General features: G+C 39.2%; 1 protein-coding gene across 1 annotated transcript; it reads right to left on the bottom strand.

Moving 5' to 3' along the window:
* Positions 1–295: 295 nt before the first annotated feature.
* On the bottom strand, positions 296–15,248 carry sting1 (stimulator of interferon response cGAMP interactor 1). Its single transcript, XM_084430691.1, has 7 exons — positions 15,000–15,248; positions 10,753–10,979; positions 10,492–10,669; positions 4,730–4,838; positions 2,302–2,525; positions 1,060–1,246; positions 296–663 (listed from the first exon to the last, which is right to left on the bottom strand). The coding sequence occupies exons 2-7, from the start codon at positions 10,977–10,979 to the stop codon at positions 404–406; spliced, it is 1,185 nt and encodes a 394-aa protein (XP_084286817.1). The 5' UTR covers positions 15,000–15,248; the 3' UTR covers positions 296–403.
* Between the last annotated feature and the right edge of the window lie 837 nt (positions 15,249–16,085).

Here is a 16,085-nt window from a genome sequence, read left to right as displayed (position 1 = left end):
TATTTATTTTTAAACCCTAAAACTCACTTAACTTACTAAAACTTTAACTAAAATTAAAATGAAAACAGAAAATCGAAAAATAAAATCTAATTCAGAAAATATTACCAAAAACTATATCAATGATCCTAAAATAACACTGGTCTCAGGTGTGTGATTCTAGAGCAATCTATTAGCAATACTTGACCTGTAAAAGTGGCATGAGCACTATTGGGTGTGTTCTGTGTTGGCAGAAATTTCTCACTGAAAGTGTCCATGAGAATTGCAAGAAAGGAAAGAGAGAAACTTATAAATAACAGCTGATTAAAAAAATTCTTTATTACTATTACATTAAAGTCTAAATAATTACTGAACACAAGCAACCAAGAAATCACGCAGAGCACGCATCTCCTGTTAATAACTACTGCTAATAATCAGTGGTTTCCACTGGTTCCGATCTTAATGATTGAGGTAGGCTGAACATGAGGGTGGGTTCGCTCGTCATTTGGTCTTCAGGGAAAGTGGCAGACAACGCACCCTTAAAACTCCTAATCTGACCCTCTTCTGGAACTGGATAGACTTCATTTGCTGGCTCCTGGATGGGGTCCATGTGAATCTCTCCGTCCTGCTGTTTCAGGTGCTGGATGATCTCTCTGGAGAGGTGATGAGGGTCACCTGTGTGCTCATCTGAAAAACAGATGTATCAAATCAGTATTACGGACACTGGGCTGAACTATAGGAGAATGCTGCAAGAATAACATCCAAATAAGCTTTTAAAACTCTAAAAGATTGTATTTTAAACATTTCCAAGACAAGACTCTTAGGCCTGGTTTCACGGACAGGGCTTAGATTAGGCTTTGGTTCAATTAGGGCATTTAAACATGTCTTAGAAAAATTATTACTGGTGTGGATCTTGAGACAAAACAATGGCAGTGACCTATTTTAAAACATATCAGTGCAAGTTGCTTTCAGTTAAAACAGCTCAAACATCAATTTTAGTCTGAGACTAGGCTTAAGTGTTGTCTGCGAAACCGGGGCATTAAAGGCCTTGCTCGTTTTATTGATCTGAATGGAATTGCTCACCGTTGAGCAGGATGAGCCGGTAACGGTTCCGGCACTCTAGAGAATTTTCCAGAATTTGGCTGAGGGTTCTGTAGAACAGCAAGACCTGCTGTTTTCGTTCTCTCTCTCCAAACCCTGCGCTGCTCTCCTGGGACATCAGATACAGCGTCCGCAGCGGTGTGGCATATTCCAGAACACAGCTATAAGTCTAGGAATAGAAACACAGAGAGAAGGTAGGACCTTGCATTTATGTTCAGTGCCAGTACAGCTTTTAACCACAAGGAGATGCTGTTTTGACAGCTAAAGGTTCTGTTGCCCTACATGCCAATTTGCATATTATCTATCATATTATCTATAAGTGCAGTTCACTGAAAACGTGTTACAGTAATACCTGAATGGTATACTATTTATGGTAGATTTTCAAAGTATCTTAATGTGTGCATGTATACTACACTATTAGAAAAGAAGGTTCTATATAGAACCCTAAAGGGTTCTGCCAGGCGTTTCATACCTTTTAGAGGTTCCCATCATCATTGTATGGATTTAGTTTTAATTAATTAAGTTTTATTTCGTTTTCTATTTTAATTAAATGTTATGAATTAAGCAGCTTGTAAACATACTTTATCTCTAGACAAATTTGAAATAACCTATTAAACAAGAAAGTATTCCAGTACCCCTACTGCTGATTGGCTCACTCTCTCCTCCTCCATCATGAGTGGACACGCCCCCGACTGCTTATTGGCTCACTCTCTCTCCTCCCCCATCATGAGTGGACACGCCCCCTACTGCTTATTGGCTCACTCTCTCTCCTCCCCCATCATGAGTGGACACGCCCCCTACTGCTGATTGGCTCACTCTCTCTCCTCCCCATCATGAGTGGACACACCCCCTACTGCTTATTGGCTCACTCTCTCTCCTCCCCCATCATGAGTGGACACGCCCCCTACTGCTGATTGGCTACAAGTGTGTTGTGCTGCTTGGTCGGATCCACTTTCAACAGCATTTCTCAAAAATTGCTAATTGCACCTTTAATACTGGCATACTGCCATACCACATGCTTAAAAGTATTTACTTTCTCAACAACAGAGAATTACAGACAAGAAGCATATGCATTAGCATGCAACATAGCTCTTCTCTCAATCAAAGTAAAACACCATCTTATGCTAGCTCTTCATATCATCATATTTTAGCTTTTTCTGAAAAAGTGCAGGACTACTTCCAGTATCAAAGAACTAAAATGATCAGTAATTAGCATTATCCGACCTTATTGTTCTGGGTGATCTTGTAGACGCTGTTCTTGTAGCTACGTTTCCGCACACCTGCTATGTCCAACTCCAGTTCTGGAAGGTTCTCGTGGAAGACCACATTAGTGTCCTCCTCTTCGGGTTTACTTGGGACCACGGCGTTGAGTGGGAGAAGGATATGTAGACGTGGAGAGCTCAGTCTCGCCCCCGTGGAGGAATATTGGCTGATTTTGTTTTGTAAATCTGCAAGTGAAAGAACATAAAAGGGAAATGAAAAGGGCGCAGAATCTCTCAAATGATCAAGTAAGTGGTTTTACAGGTTGGAGCTCAGGGTCGTCGTTTAGGCATTCTCAAGTCATTACAAGCTTGTATGACCATTTTTCTGCCATGCAAAACACAGCAAAAAAAATTATGAAGAATATTCACACTGCACATTTCCAAATGAAAGCATTAAAGGAGTCATAACCTAGTATTACATTGGATACCTACTGCTGTATTATAGTCTTTCAGGCCCTTCTAAAAAAGAAAAGTGGAAAAAAAATAAACACAGACCTACTTTTACCCTTATTTCTGAAGGCATTATTGTCTCGCGAGATCAATGCGATGTTTTGGCTGTCGTGGACGCTCATTTTAATAATGCAAATGAGGGGCGCGTTGATTGGTTGAAGGAAGGAGGGGGGTTGACACGCAGGTAACTTCAGCATCATTACAAACTGACATCATGGCGCAAGAATGAACCCGACCCGGCCGCGACCTACGGGATTCAACCCTACATGTTTGAGCCGGACTCTGAACCAGAGCTGGAAAGGGAAGATGTAGAGTTGTTTGTTTGGACGTCTACATCAAGATGTCTCTGAATGGTAAAGACAATCATTTTGACTGAGACATACATTAACATCGGTAACGAGCTAAAACGTTTGTTGCTATTTTCTCCCACATAGGTTTACCTTTTATTTAATGTCGATTACATTAACGGAGATGTAGTTTACTTATTTTATCAGCTTACAGTGGTTATTGAGATGAGACGTTTACTATCATGTGCTGTTTTTGCCTTGTTTCACGTTATTTAGACATTCAATATTTTTCTTCAATAGTTTTTCTTTATGTTTATTATTACTTGACTGTTTGTTTTATTTATCTATGTATCGTTATCTATTCTATAAAAAATCAATACAAAGATATGTTGTCATAGTTATATAATATACAATTCTATGAAAATATAGCTGTATCATTTTCTTGTCTGTTATAACTGAGGGCAAACTTCATAATAACAATGTATCATATTTTAAACTATATTTATGTACTTTTCAGTGAGTCACAGTGTATTAGATGATTCACTAATGTCCAGTGAAGTGGCTCATTTGCTAAAATACCATCCTGACTCCTGACACTGTAGTGGACATTATGCATCAAAGTGTCAATGTCACAATCTCACTCTTGTCTACTCCTAGCAGTGTTTTTGTAATTTGACAGATATATCAAAATCATCTAGTCATTCGTTTGCATACAAGCATTTTTAGTAAATGATTCAGGTGTAAAATGTTTAGCGCACACACATAACGATACGCCAGTTGAAAGGGTTGTTGGGACAGCGTCATTAAAAATGAATTTCATCCACTGGTCCCTGATAGTTTCGTCCGATTTTGGGAGATAAAACACATTTACATGTTTTTTATGGCAATCAACCACAGAGCAAGTCCGGTGTGCACTCGGTTTCTCCATCTTTCTCGACTGAACTGAATATGAGGGGGAGAGGGGAAGTGCGGGCTTCCTGCTGCGGTGTCCATATATGGTATATCCTACTACCTCATGACGTCAAGAGGGAGCTGAAATCAAAATCTCGTATTTGAGTGCGCGTGCACGCGCGTTGGTTTATTTACCCTGAGGTAAACAAACGCTTCACTTTTAAATATCGGCTTCCCGGCCAGTGTATAATCGTTAGTCGATCATAACATACATTGATTCTCGTGGAAAAGTGAAAATTGCAGGTTATGACTCCTTTAAGAGATCAGGGGCTGCCATGCTCCACAACCACAAACTCCCCAATTCAATCATATTCACTAATATCATGATGTATGCACATACTAAACTTGCCTTGTTATGATCAAACACAACACACATGTTTGAATATGTGGACTTGCAAATAATATTTGAGAGCTATGGCAAATTGAAAGATTTTCAAAGTAAAATGAGGTCTGTTAGTTAGTCAAAACTCGAATGGCTTCATTAGACGTGGAATATTGAGCAAGAGTCATATGGAGAAATGTTATTGTTGTTTTTGTCCTTTTTTGAGATTCCCAGCTAACTGGAACTTTGGATAACGTTCTGGCAAGGTTCTCTCAAAGTTGTGAACAAACGTTCTTTCAAATAGAATATATTTGCATCATTACTGCCCTCTAGAGGCGTCAACAAGCAGTGGCTCACATGTGGACTGCAAATAAATGTACCTGGAAGGATCAATTTGAGGTAGCCGATATAGAAAGACCAGGCCAAACCATGAGCCACATTCATCTTCTTCACTTCACAGATTTCTGAGATCTCCACTGGAGTAGGGCCCTGCAAACACAGAAATATAAGAGAACTGAAAATCAAACAGAGAGATCTGTTATTATTTCTTCAAATTATTTGTTATTATTATTTTATTTGACTTGCACTACTTTTAATCGTCCATAGTAAAGCTGCAGTACTAACACATAGTTGTTGTAATGGCAATAAATTATCATTGAAATTGAGTGAGATGCTTGTGCATGGAGACAGAACCTTAAGAATGACAAAAAATTACTAAAATGAATTTATACAACACTTTGATAGGCTAAGTGTGCATCCCGTTGGCTAACTAAAGGTTATAAAAACACTTTATGACAGTCTTCACGCCCACTTGAACTCTTTGGCCAAATACAGAAAAAGATGTCATGTAAGCGTCAAGTGCAAAGTGTGGGTATTGAGTCAGGCCCGTATACTTGTGAAATCTGGTGATGGCTTTATATGTCTTTATATGACAGAAATGGCAGTGCGTGTAGAATGCTAGTATGCTATTTGTCTCTGATATCTGAATGTGATTATCTGATATTTTTGAAGAAACTTATCAATCAATCAAACTTTATTTATAAAGCACTTTAAAACGACCGAAGTAGACCAAAGTGCTGTACAGAAGAATATACAAAAACAGAACACAACAATTCATAACTCATACAAAACATAAAATACAATCTAAAACAAATTAAGAAACAAAACATGAAAAACAGCCAAACCATAAAAAAATAAAATAAACAAAATGTCAACTTCTGGTGTTAAAGGACAAAGAAAAAAGATGGCCACTTGAAAACTGTAAAAAACAAAAACAATAGCTGAGTTGGAAGTGAATAGAGTTATTAGCACTAACAATTCAGCTATTGCAAATTAATTTAATAATTTCTTTATTCAGTCTGTGGAGGAGCTTGCTGAGACTTTTGAACCAGCAACCCTATCACAGACCACAAAGTCTGACCAATCAGATCTTTTCCAAATTAAAGAGGTTAGTCAGGAAAAAGTACATAAAATCATTAATAAATTAAATAAATCTAAGGCAAAGGATGTATTTGGGTTGGACACTGCCTTTATTACAACTCACTGCTCTGCCTTGATTAAACCTGTAACCCACCTTGTAAACCTTTCCATCACAGTGGGCAAATTCCCACAAAGTTGGAAACAAGCCATCATCACACCAATTTTCAAGGCTGGCGCAAAGAATCAAGCAAGTATATAGGCCAATCTCAATACTGCCGGCTCTATCCAAAATTTTAGAGAAAGTTATCATAGAACAGCTAGTAGAATATCTTGAAGGTAACAAACTTATCAATTCTAAACAGTTTGGATTCAGAGCAGGGTATTCTACAGAAATGACTAATTGCTACCTTACCGAGAACATTAAGAGTAGGTTGAACAAGGGTAATGTTGTGGGAGCTGTGTTTATAGACCTAAAAAAGGCCTTTGACACCGTGAACCACAACATACTCTTGAATAAACTTACCAACTTCAACATCTCTGAACTTTTTGGTTTGCATCATATCTAGAGCACAGAGAGCAACGTGTTAAAATAAACACCGAACTCTCAACATCATTACAATCCACAATGGGTATTCCACAGGGCTCCATTTTGGGGCCTCTGCTCTTTAGTTTATATATAAACGACTTACCTACATGCTGTCAGTCAGCCAACTGCCAAATGTATGCTGACGATACAGTAATTTATGCATTAGCTAGGACACCAACTATAGTAGCAGAGACCCTGACCAAGGAAATGGAGGGTATATCCCAGTGGCTTAAAGAAAATCATTTGACGCTTAACGTCAAAATGACGGTATCTATGTGCTTCTCAATTAGAGAAAAAGCTAAATGTACTATTAAAATAGATCAAGAAGCCATAGAGGAAGTTGAGGAATTAAATTTTTTAGGTATTATTTTGGATTCCCAACTCAAATTCAATAAACACATTAACAAACTCTGTAAGACTGTCCGGACAAACCTAAACTGTTTTAAAATGATTAGGCATCATATACCTGTCAAAGCAGCTTTGCTGTTTTTTCATGCTATGATACTCTCTCATTTATCTTATTGTGTTACTGTATGGGGACAAGCCTCCCAGACAACAGTCAAACCCATTATTTCATTATACAAACAAGCACTGAAAATATTGGATCAGAAACCAATTATGTGGCATCACTGTTTGATTGTACAGAAATACAAGCTTTTAAATTTTGACAGTTTTATTAAGTTCTCTTTTCTTAAGCTGATTTTTAAATGCACAAATAATCTAGCTCCAGCTGTACTCTGTCCTTTTGTGACAAAAATAAACACAAGGAGAGTGGCCACTAGGAGAGCAGCGGGTGGCAACTGCATAGCAGAGGGGCGCAAAACTACTTTTGGCCAGTCAAGTTTTTCAGTGATAGGGACCCATTTTTGGAATGATTTACCAACGGAAATAAAAACAGAAACCGACCTGAAAACATTTAATAGAAAGGTGAAACACTGGCTGAAAGAAAATCAAATATGTGGACATTGAGTCATTTTTGTTGTAGTGTATTGTCTGTGCTGGATGTGATGTGGTGTTTTGTGTAATGTGGTCGGGATTGTGTAAAATGTTAATGTTAGTGTTTATAATGCATTTGTCGCATGATTGTGTAATTTACACGATGTCGTTTTTTACAAATTATATATTTGGTATATGTTTTTAAAAAGGCCCGACCAGGGACTGGGGTTGCAAATTAGCCTATTGGCTAGAAACCTTTTATGCAACACATTTACACATTTTGTTATGGCTTGCCTATGATAATTATGTATGTAATAATGTGCGCTGCATTGTCCATGACAAATAAACTAATAAAAAAAAATAATAATAATAATCGGCTTTGCCACATTTCGTACTATTCCGTTGGCATCAAAGTAACTGAATCAGTTGAACAAATATATTGGATATCATAGCTAACAAAAATAAGTTCTAAGAGCGTTTTGCTAACATTCTCATTAAGTTATAAAAACATTTAAATGACTTTTTTTTTTTTGTGAATGTTAGAGAAAACATTATATAGGGTCCGACTATGCTTTTTATATATATTTTCAACTTTCTTTATGTAATGTTGCTGTTTGAGCATGAAAAAGGTCTGCAAAGTTACAAAGCACAAATTAAGTCACTCCAAAGGGAGTTATTCTCTATATCAGTGCGCACTGTTTCTGAACGCCCTGGCTGAATCTGAAATCGCCCAATAAACCCTTAATCACTATTCCCTACGTTAGTCCACTAATACAGTTCACTTGAAGGAGTGAATGAAAACGAGTGAGCTAATTCCTGAGTTTAAATACAATACAATTATTGATTCAATTATTTAGTTCCTGTCTCTATGGAGCCCCTCCTTGAAAAGAGCAATGAGCTCTGATTGGTTGGCTGGATCAGTGTGCTGTGATTGGTGTGATTGGTCAACCACTTCCAGCGTGTTTCGGAAAATTTGAAATATCACGCCCCTTATCAACCATTGACTGTAAAAAATATGGACATAGTGTTCATGACGTCAACCGTAGGTTACACTTTCACTTTTTGGGTACATCCCATCTAGACTATTCCTCAGCGTGTGTGCGTGCTGAGTAATGCTGGTTGAACAGTTTGAAATGCGTGTGTCTCACGGTGAATGCGTGGGGCGTCGTCCATTCTTTTTTTTACAGACTATAGTTTCAACACTCTAGGCTTCTAATGCAACTCAAGCAAGCCTCGCCCCCTTTTTTTGCAAATTCCTTTGGTGGGAATTATTTAGTATACGCGGTTCTATGAATACACAAATTGGCCCCGCCTCCACTCACTCACACCAGCTCAGAGATCCACTCGTTGACGATCACGTTGACCTGATTGGTTACAAGGTAGTTTGTGACGTCAGAAACACTAGTGATTTCAAACCACATTTTTGACACTGTCTTTGGTTCACTGTAGTTTTAAGAAAACAATACTCCGCAATGGTGCTGACTAATGACTTTGCACATGGTTTGTCTTAAATAATAGTAAAAGCTTGATTTTTCACCACAGTGGGACTTTAAGTGAATATTTTCTTGAATGTTTTATGAAAACATTAGCTATTTTTTTATGTTCTCTGAACCGTCTGAAAAAAGTATTAGGCTGAGTAACATCTAAAGAACATTAGATGAATGTCCAACTATGTTTCAGAAAAACATTCCATGAATGATGTATAAATTAAAAAAATTGTGCTAATGTTTGATAACCTTAACTAGATGTACCGCATGGCGGTACAAAATATGACCGCCGCTCAGGCCTGCACTGGCTTTCCACAAAAATAAATGACGTGGAGCAATTTGGCTGTATTGCGTGTTTATGTATATACCTAAAAAAAGTAGTAGTATGTGCATGTCTGTCTGTGTGTGTGTTTGTGTGTGCGCATGTGTGTTTGTGTGTGTGTGTCTGTGCATGTGGATTTGTATGTGTGTGTATGGGTGTGTGTCTGTGCGTGTGGATGTCAGTGTGTGTGCATGCTTGCGTTTGTTTGTATTCCTGCATGTGTGTGTGTGACAGTTTCATCCTAAACCAGCAACCCTTCGCTCAACAGCACCATCTACAGGCCGATGAGTGTACAGTCACTAAATGTGCACATAAATTAATTTATTTTATACCCCCCCATGGATGAAATTCTACGAAACTTAGCATACCCCCAGAGGATGTCAAGTTAATCATACACATGAAATATGGTGCAGTTCTGAACATCTCAACTGAAGATAGGGGCGAGGGGCGCAAATCACAAATGAGTGATTATGGGCTAGGTTGATGTGGGCCCTTAAGACCAACATACCATAAAAATTTCTTCATCCTCGGTGCCACGGTTCAGGTAGTTATTTAGGAAAAACTGCATTTTTTCGGTTTGGGGGGGCCCAGCGCGGGGGGGGGGAGTGGCCCCCGGGGACCAAACGAAATTTTTCCGTAAAAGTCTAGTGGGGCTACATGCTCACCAAATTTCATGTTCCCCGGTGTTTCGGTGTCCCTGTTATCGTTGACGGAAAATTCAGTAGATTGACAAAAAAAAAAAAAAAACCTTTGACAATCCCTATATGACCGCTTTCGCTAGCTACACTAGCGGCGGTCATAATAAAGACCAGATAACTAATGGATACTGTGCATGGAATTTTTTTTATTAATCATAACTAACATTTATTTTTCTTTCAGGAATAAAATGTGCTTTTGAAACCTAAATGTTCCCAAAATCTTTGGCAGAAGTCAGAGTGTGTCTGAATCATGAGGAAATGAAGCTCAAGATGTCTAAATATATAAACGCATGACTTTGAGCAACAAAGTGAAGTAATCAAGAAATCAGGATTTGATTTGACCTAGTAACAGAAGGGTTTGCTGAATTATACATAATGAAGAACCAATCATATTGGACAAAAATGACTCATGCAACCTTTGCCATGCTCCTATAAAAACAGTATTCTTTTTGTTGGTCAGATTCTCTCTGAAATTGGTCTGAGATGATTATAGCATATTCAGAGGCATTGTCTGGAGTCTGTCTGGTTAGTGCTGCGCAGTAAATATTACCAATAAATATTATTGAACATCGATCAGAAGATAGGAGACGAGGTAAACTAAGTCATGTGCGTAGGGGAAAAATCTACCACAATTCTCAGAAATATTTTTGATTTGGACATTGATATTGTTCTCCTGGCATGGGATAAATCTTACCAGCACCCCCAGGCTGTTGAGCAGCAGGTAAACGGCACACATGATGGCCATGATGCTCCACTGTTCGTGAGAGAATGAAACGCCACCTAACATTAGCATCAGGAATACTGCACACGTTCCCAGAATGACACGTCCTTTAAAGCAGGCCTGGAAGATCTCATTTACTCTGCCGTGATACCTGGAAAAGAGCACATTTTCCTGAAACAATACAAACCAAAACACTTTCATACCAGACTGAATCTTATTCCATTGGTTTCAAACCTTTGCCTTGAATGGACGAGCCACTCCTCTGCAAACAAACACATACTGTGAATAAACGCTGCCACTGTGAGGCAAAAAGCGATCATTCCTGCTCTCTCCATGAACCTGTCAGCGTCCAGCAGCCACACAAACACCAGTGTAAGAAGCCCCAGTCCAGCATCACACACCACCGGCAGCCTGCTGCGCGCTCTGGGCACGAGACCGTCCTCTCCAATCACACCAAACATCTGAACACATCACATTCACAGTTTAGACATATATATGGCTTTCCCACTGTTGTGACATAATGTCCATAACACCCAGTAATTTTGCCCCTAAAGTTAGTGCACTTGTCTGCCAAAGAGATAACAGTGTCAGCGCATATCTTGAGATAAATATGAGACAATTATGAATTTATATATTTTTATAGTTTGTTATTTTTAACAAGCTGCAATTTTGTTTTGTTTTAATATTTAGAACTTCACTTATAATTAAATAGTGTAAAGGTTATGCGTATTTGCAGTGCTGTCCTGGGGAGGGCTATGAGCTTGGAATTTGGCCCAAACCCAGAGTATTCCCCGCATCCCAAGTTGGAATATGAATATTAAGAAGTGAGGAGATGGGGTGGTGGAGGAATGCTGGAAAACTGTCATGGGGTCTCTTATCTCATTAATTGAGTTGATTAATTGAATGTGCTCCTCCAGTGTTTATTAGGTTAGTTATCTGAACGTGCTCCTCCATAAAATGAAATTAGCCTTAGCAGGACAAAGGAGTAGGCCATTTTTTTCCAAACTTCGTTTAAAATGTCATTTCATCAGTGTGAATTCACCTCGCAGAACCAAACATTCCAATCCAAACATTCCAATCTGATTTGAGGGACAAGTTTACTGTTTATGGGCCCTATTTTAACGATCTGCGCACGGCGCAAGTGCACTTAGGGCGTGTCCGAATCCACTTTTGCTAGTTTAACAATGGGAAAATGGTCGGCACACACAGTGCATGGTATAAAAGGGTTGCCCATATTCTTTTAATGAGTAATGGGTGTGTTTTGGGTGTAACATGCAATAAACCAATCAGAGTCTCATCTCCCATTCTCTTTAAAAGCCAGTTGTGCTCGCACCATTGCGGATTCGCTATTTACATAGTGAAATTTGCAAGCTGGAAAAACTGGACGCTTCTCTATTGAGGAAAAGGATCTGCTCGTGTGTGCGAGCAGACTATCTACAGGACAAAGTGTATGTGCGTTGTGGACCCGCCTATAGGCACACATTACTAACACACTCTTTAAATAACAAAAAATAACAAAATAATTGCGCCATTGACTAGACCAGGTTTTTGTTGGTCAGTGGTGCAGTCTATTTCAGTTGCCTCAAAATAGCAACGCGTCAACAATGCGCCTGAACACACCTCGGTTTCAGACCAGGGGCCTCATTTATAAACGTTGTGTACGCACAAGAAGAAGGCGTACGCCACTCTCTACGCAATAATTGGTATTTATAAAAAGCAAACTTGACGGGAAAATGTGCGGTTCTTCACGCAAACTCTGACGGAAACAAAAACGGGTGAAATGAGAAATGGCGACACCGTCGACAGATGGAAGAAACCTGAAAGTTTGTGAAAGTGTGTGAAACTGTAGACCGTTGTGTAAAAGAAATGGCAATACTGCCTCTCATAAATAACATGAAGACTTCATAAAGCAAGTTTTACAATTAACAGCCTTCACGAACACCCGTTTGATCGATCTGCAGCGTAAAACAAACAAAATCAAACGAAGATTACAACAGAAATGCAAATGAACACATATTTGCAAAAAGAAAAGTGAAATATGTTCTGCAATAATATTGGCATGTTATGCAGTTCATCCTCATAACACATCTGTAGCTTGTCAGATGCAATCAAATGGATGGTAATAAAATGCCATGATGCCATCACAATGCGTAATGACGTAATGAAAGTTAAGTTTCTTGGTTTTCCTCTCTGTGTTTGCCATGATTTCGCAATCGATGAATATTAACTTGTGGGCGTTTCACGGACTATTTATGGGCAACTATGGGCGTGACGTGAAACCGCAAAAGCTGCGATACATTTAGAATTGATTGTGATTTATTAAGGGAAAACTGCGTAGGATGTGCGTGCGCACGGTTTTATAAATCCGAATATTTCTGTGCGTACGCACGTCCTATGTTTCATCCGTACGCCACTTCTGACGCAAATCCTACGCAAAGTTTTATAAATGATGCCCCAGCTCAACCATGGGCGCACAAATGGGCGCATTTGCTATTTAAACAACATGGCGCAGGATGTGAAAATGATAACTGCTTCGGACTGAACCTAGCAAAAAAACACTTGCGTCGCACCTGGCGCTGCATTGCGCCGGGTGTATGATAGGGGCCCCATGTCAAGTTCAGGCTTACAACCAGGGTTAGATAGCCTGACTACTTCAGACTTCTTACTTCCGCTCAATTTCATTTCGCTTCTGTACTCAGTCTGAGACAGCGTAATAGCTTTCCGTTTTCCTCCGGCCTGAAAACAGCCGGCCAATCAACGAACATGGGCAGGCTGAGAGCCATGACGTAGACACTGATTGTACCGTGGATGCGTAGATTTACTTAACATAATCTGCAAAAGTCGTTCACAGCCATGTTCACTCCAGGATTTCGCTCGATGGTTTTGTTTTCGCATCATACTACATGTGTTTACAGTTAGATGGAAGTTAGATGCGGCTGAGCATGCGCATAACACACGCCATAACCAAACGTTATGTGATTGGCTAACGGGAACCAATGATTTAAAACTTCAGACAAGCGCCTCCCCACAAGAAAGAAAACGCTTTTCAATTATGCCATGCCAGACTCTGTCTACGAAGCAAAGCGAAGTAGCAGAGTTTGGTATTACCAGGCTAGGGGTTAGGTGCTTCTACATCAGTCTGATTCACAAATCATTTGCCTCTGGTTTTAGGGATCATTTATGGGTAGGGTTAGGTTTAGGATTTAATTTTCAGACAGGAATGTTGTTCCAGGGTCAACCAAATATGTTGACCCAGGAACAAGTCTAACTCTGCAAAACCGGACGTACATTCACCACAGAATGCTTTTTAAAATGAATACATAATTTCCACTAGATGTGGTGGAAATGTTCATTATTTTGGCCCCGCGATATAGACCGAGGTGGCCCAGGAATGCAATTTCATCCGAGCCAAAGGAACAGGATTTTTTTTAAGAGGGCCGACAGCAACAACCTGCACCGGAGCCTCGGATACGGCCATGGATATGTGTATGTAGCCTACTGTTTGACATTATGTATGCTATTAGACTCCAGTTGAAAACTCCAGTCTTCTATATGTATTGTGTTGTTACATGAATATCAATATGAAATAATATGAATATCAGTATGAAATCACTTATTTTCAGTTCTGCATTGGTTCCTGTTTTGGACTATTTTTTTCTCATGCGTTTTGTAGCCTACAGCTGTGCACGATAAAACATGTGGATTTACTGGAATCGCAGGTTTTACGATAATGAATGCCACTCCTTATTCCACCACTAACGTCTCTAAAGCTTCATCTGGATACAGGTACTAGTTAGTGAAGCTCTTTGCATTTCGCGTAGAGCGACCAACAGAAAGAGTAAGCCACACACGGAAGACAAAACCACAAGTGGTTGATATTCACAGCACCTGCTGATTTTTTTTTTTTTTTTTTTTTCTATTTCCAAATGTAACCACAGAAATTAATGTGACTCATACAAAGAATCATTTGTCATGAAACATTACAGCAACACGACAGCTTCATCACTTTTTATAGTACCAATTATGCTAAGGTTATTGCGTGCTTGCATGCATCCATAAATATTTCCAAGAAAAGGAAGAAATGCAAGTGAAACCAAAACAGCAAAGCAGCATGTAGTACTTGGAATACAGCTAAGCAGTGAGGTTCTCTATTCCCCTTTTTAAAATGTTTTGTTGTCATACCACCAGAGAGGTCAGTTAGCATATAAATGGAGACATTTGAATACAATATTAAAAGTAAAACTATACTGGGGAATTTAAACATGTACAATGGTCCTCAAACATATTTAGACTCTTAAGCCATATAATGTATGGATGTCACTGGATCAGATCAGATATGTTACGTTAAGTAGGCTATGCTTATGCCATCTTTTACCTATTATGCTGCTTGCTTTGATACTTCCCCCTTCAATACTATAGTCGTACATTCAAAATTATAAGAAGGTTGATTATAAGACATTATAATACTTGTTCAAGCTTACCTTGAATTAGCTTTGATGGTGACCGGAGTTGTTTGTGTTCTCTTTCTTCTGCTCTCTCTCTCTCTCTCTCTCTCTCTCTCTCTCTCTCTCTCTCTATTGGTTGGTACTGTCTTTTACTGTCACTGCCACACCTAATTTCTTTTTCTGACAACATTCAGTTTCACATTTAGTAAATGAATAATGCCCTTCTCCAATCAACCTTGGAGTTTTCTATAGGTTCCATATGTGCTTATGGCACAAATCTCTACAAATCTATGTTGCTCTCTGAATAAAATTTGAGTAGTAGGCTATATAGTATACAATATAGAACATACCTAGTATGTGCTCTATAAGTACATAGCCTACATACATGTAGGCCTATACGTATAGTGGGCTCCACAATCGTTCATTCAGTCGATTCGTTGGAAAACGAAACAAGGAATAACTAGCCTACTGTGTTTTGCATGTTGCAACGGTTCTGCTGTGTGTCACGGTTAATGGATCCGTGTCTGGTGTGTTTGTGGGTAACCTATGTGGGTGTGTGGGTGTGTGTCTGCTTCTGTGGGTGCGTGTTCGTTGCCTAGAAACCACAGCTGATCAGTCTAATCAGAATTAACAGTTGTAACGTTAGCTAGTCAGCTGCCTTACTTGTGTGTTGTCGGTTCATTATTCACGTCTTGTTCTCTTTGCCAGCTCGCTTTGTTTTTCTGACTCTTTTCCAGTCGACAAGGAATACCACAGTCTAGAGTTTCGTCAACCAGCATCCTTGTCTGAGTTCCACTCTGTGTTGGTTCATCTGTCTAGAGTTTTCGTCAGCCTTATGGATCTTTTCTGACTTTCCTGAGTGCTGCCCTCTCTGTCTTTTGCTGTCTCTAATAAACTGTTATTCGCACTTGCACTTTGATCTTGAGACTCATCATTGTGACACTGTGGCTGCATGGCTTCATGTTCATGATTGCTTTTGGATGTGGCAAGTGAAAAAGTATTACACTTCACAGAGGCTTTTCATTTTCATAAAAAGAGAATTATTATGTGTTTGTGTTATGTTTGTATAGTTTATGGAACTCAAGGCTGTTTCGTCAGAGCTGACTCATCTGAGACAGCGCA

This window comes from Rutilus rutilus, assembly GCF_951802725.1.
Source record: "Rutilus rutilus genome assembly, chromosome: 14".
NCBI lineage: Eukaryota > Metazoa > Chordata > Actinopteri > Cypriniformes > Leuciscidae > Rutilus > Rutilus rutilus.
This window is presented reverse-complemented; position numbering and strand designations above follow the sequence as displayed.

Coding starts and splice junctions, on each gene's coding strand:
- sting1 (XM_084430691.1), bottom strand. CDS start 10,979: ATGTTTGGTGTGATTGGAGAGGACGGTCTCGTGCCCAGAGCGCGCAGC. Junction 4,839..10,491: donor TCAACAGCCTGGGGGTGCTG/GTAAGATTTATC, acceptor CTGTGTTTGCAG/GGCCCTACTCCAGTGGAGAT. Junction 1,247..2,301: donor AGATCACCCAGAACAATAAG/GTCGGATAATGC, acceptor TTCTATTCCTAG/ACTTATAGCTGTGTTCTGGA.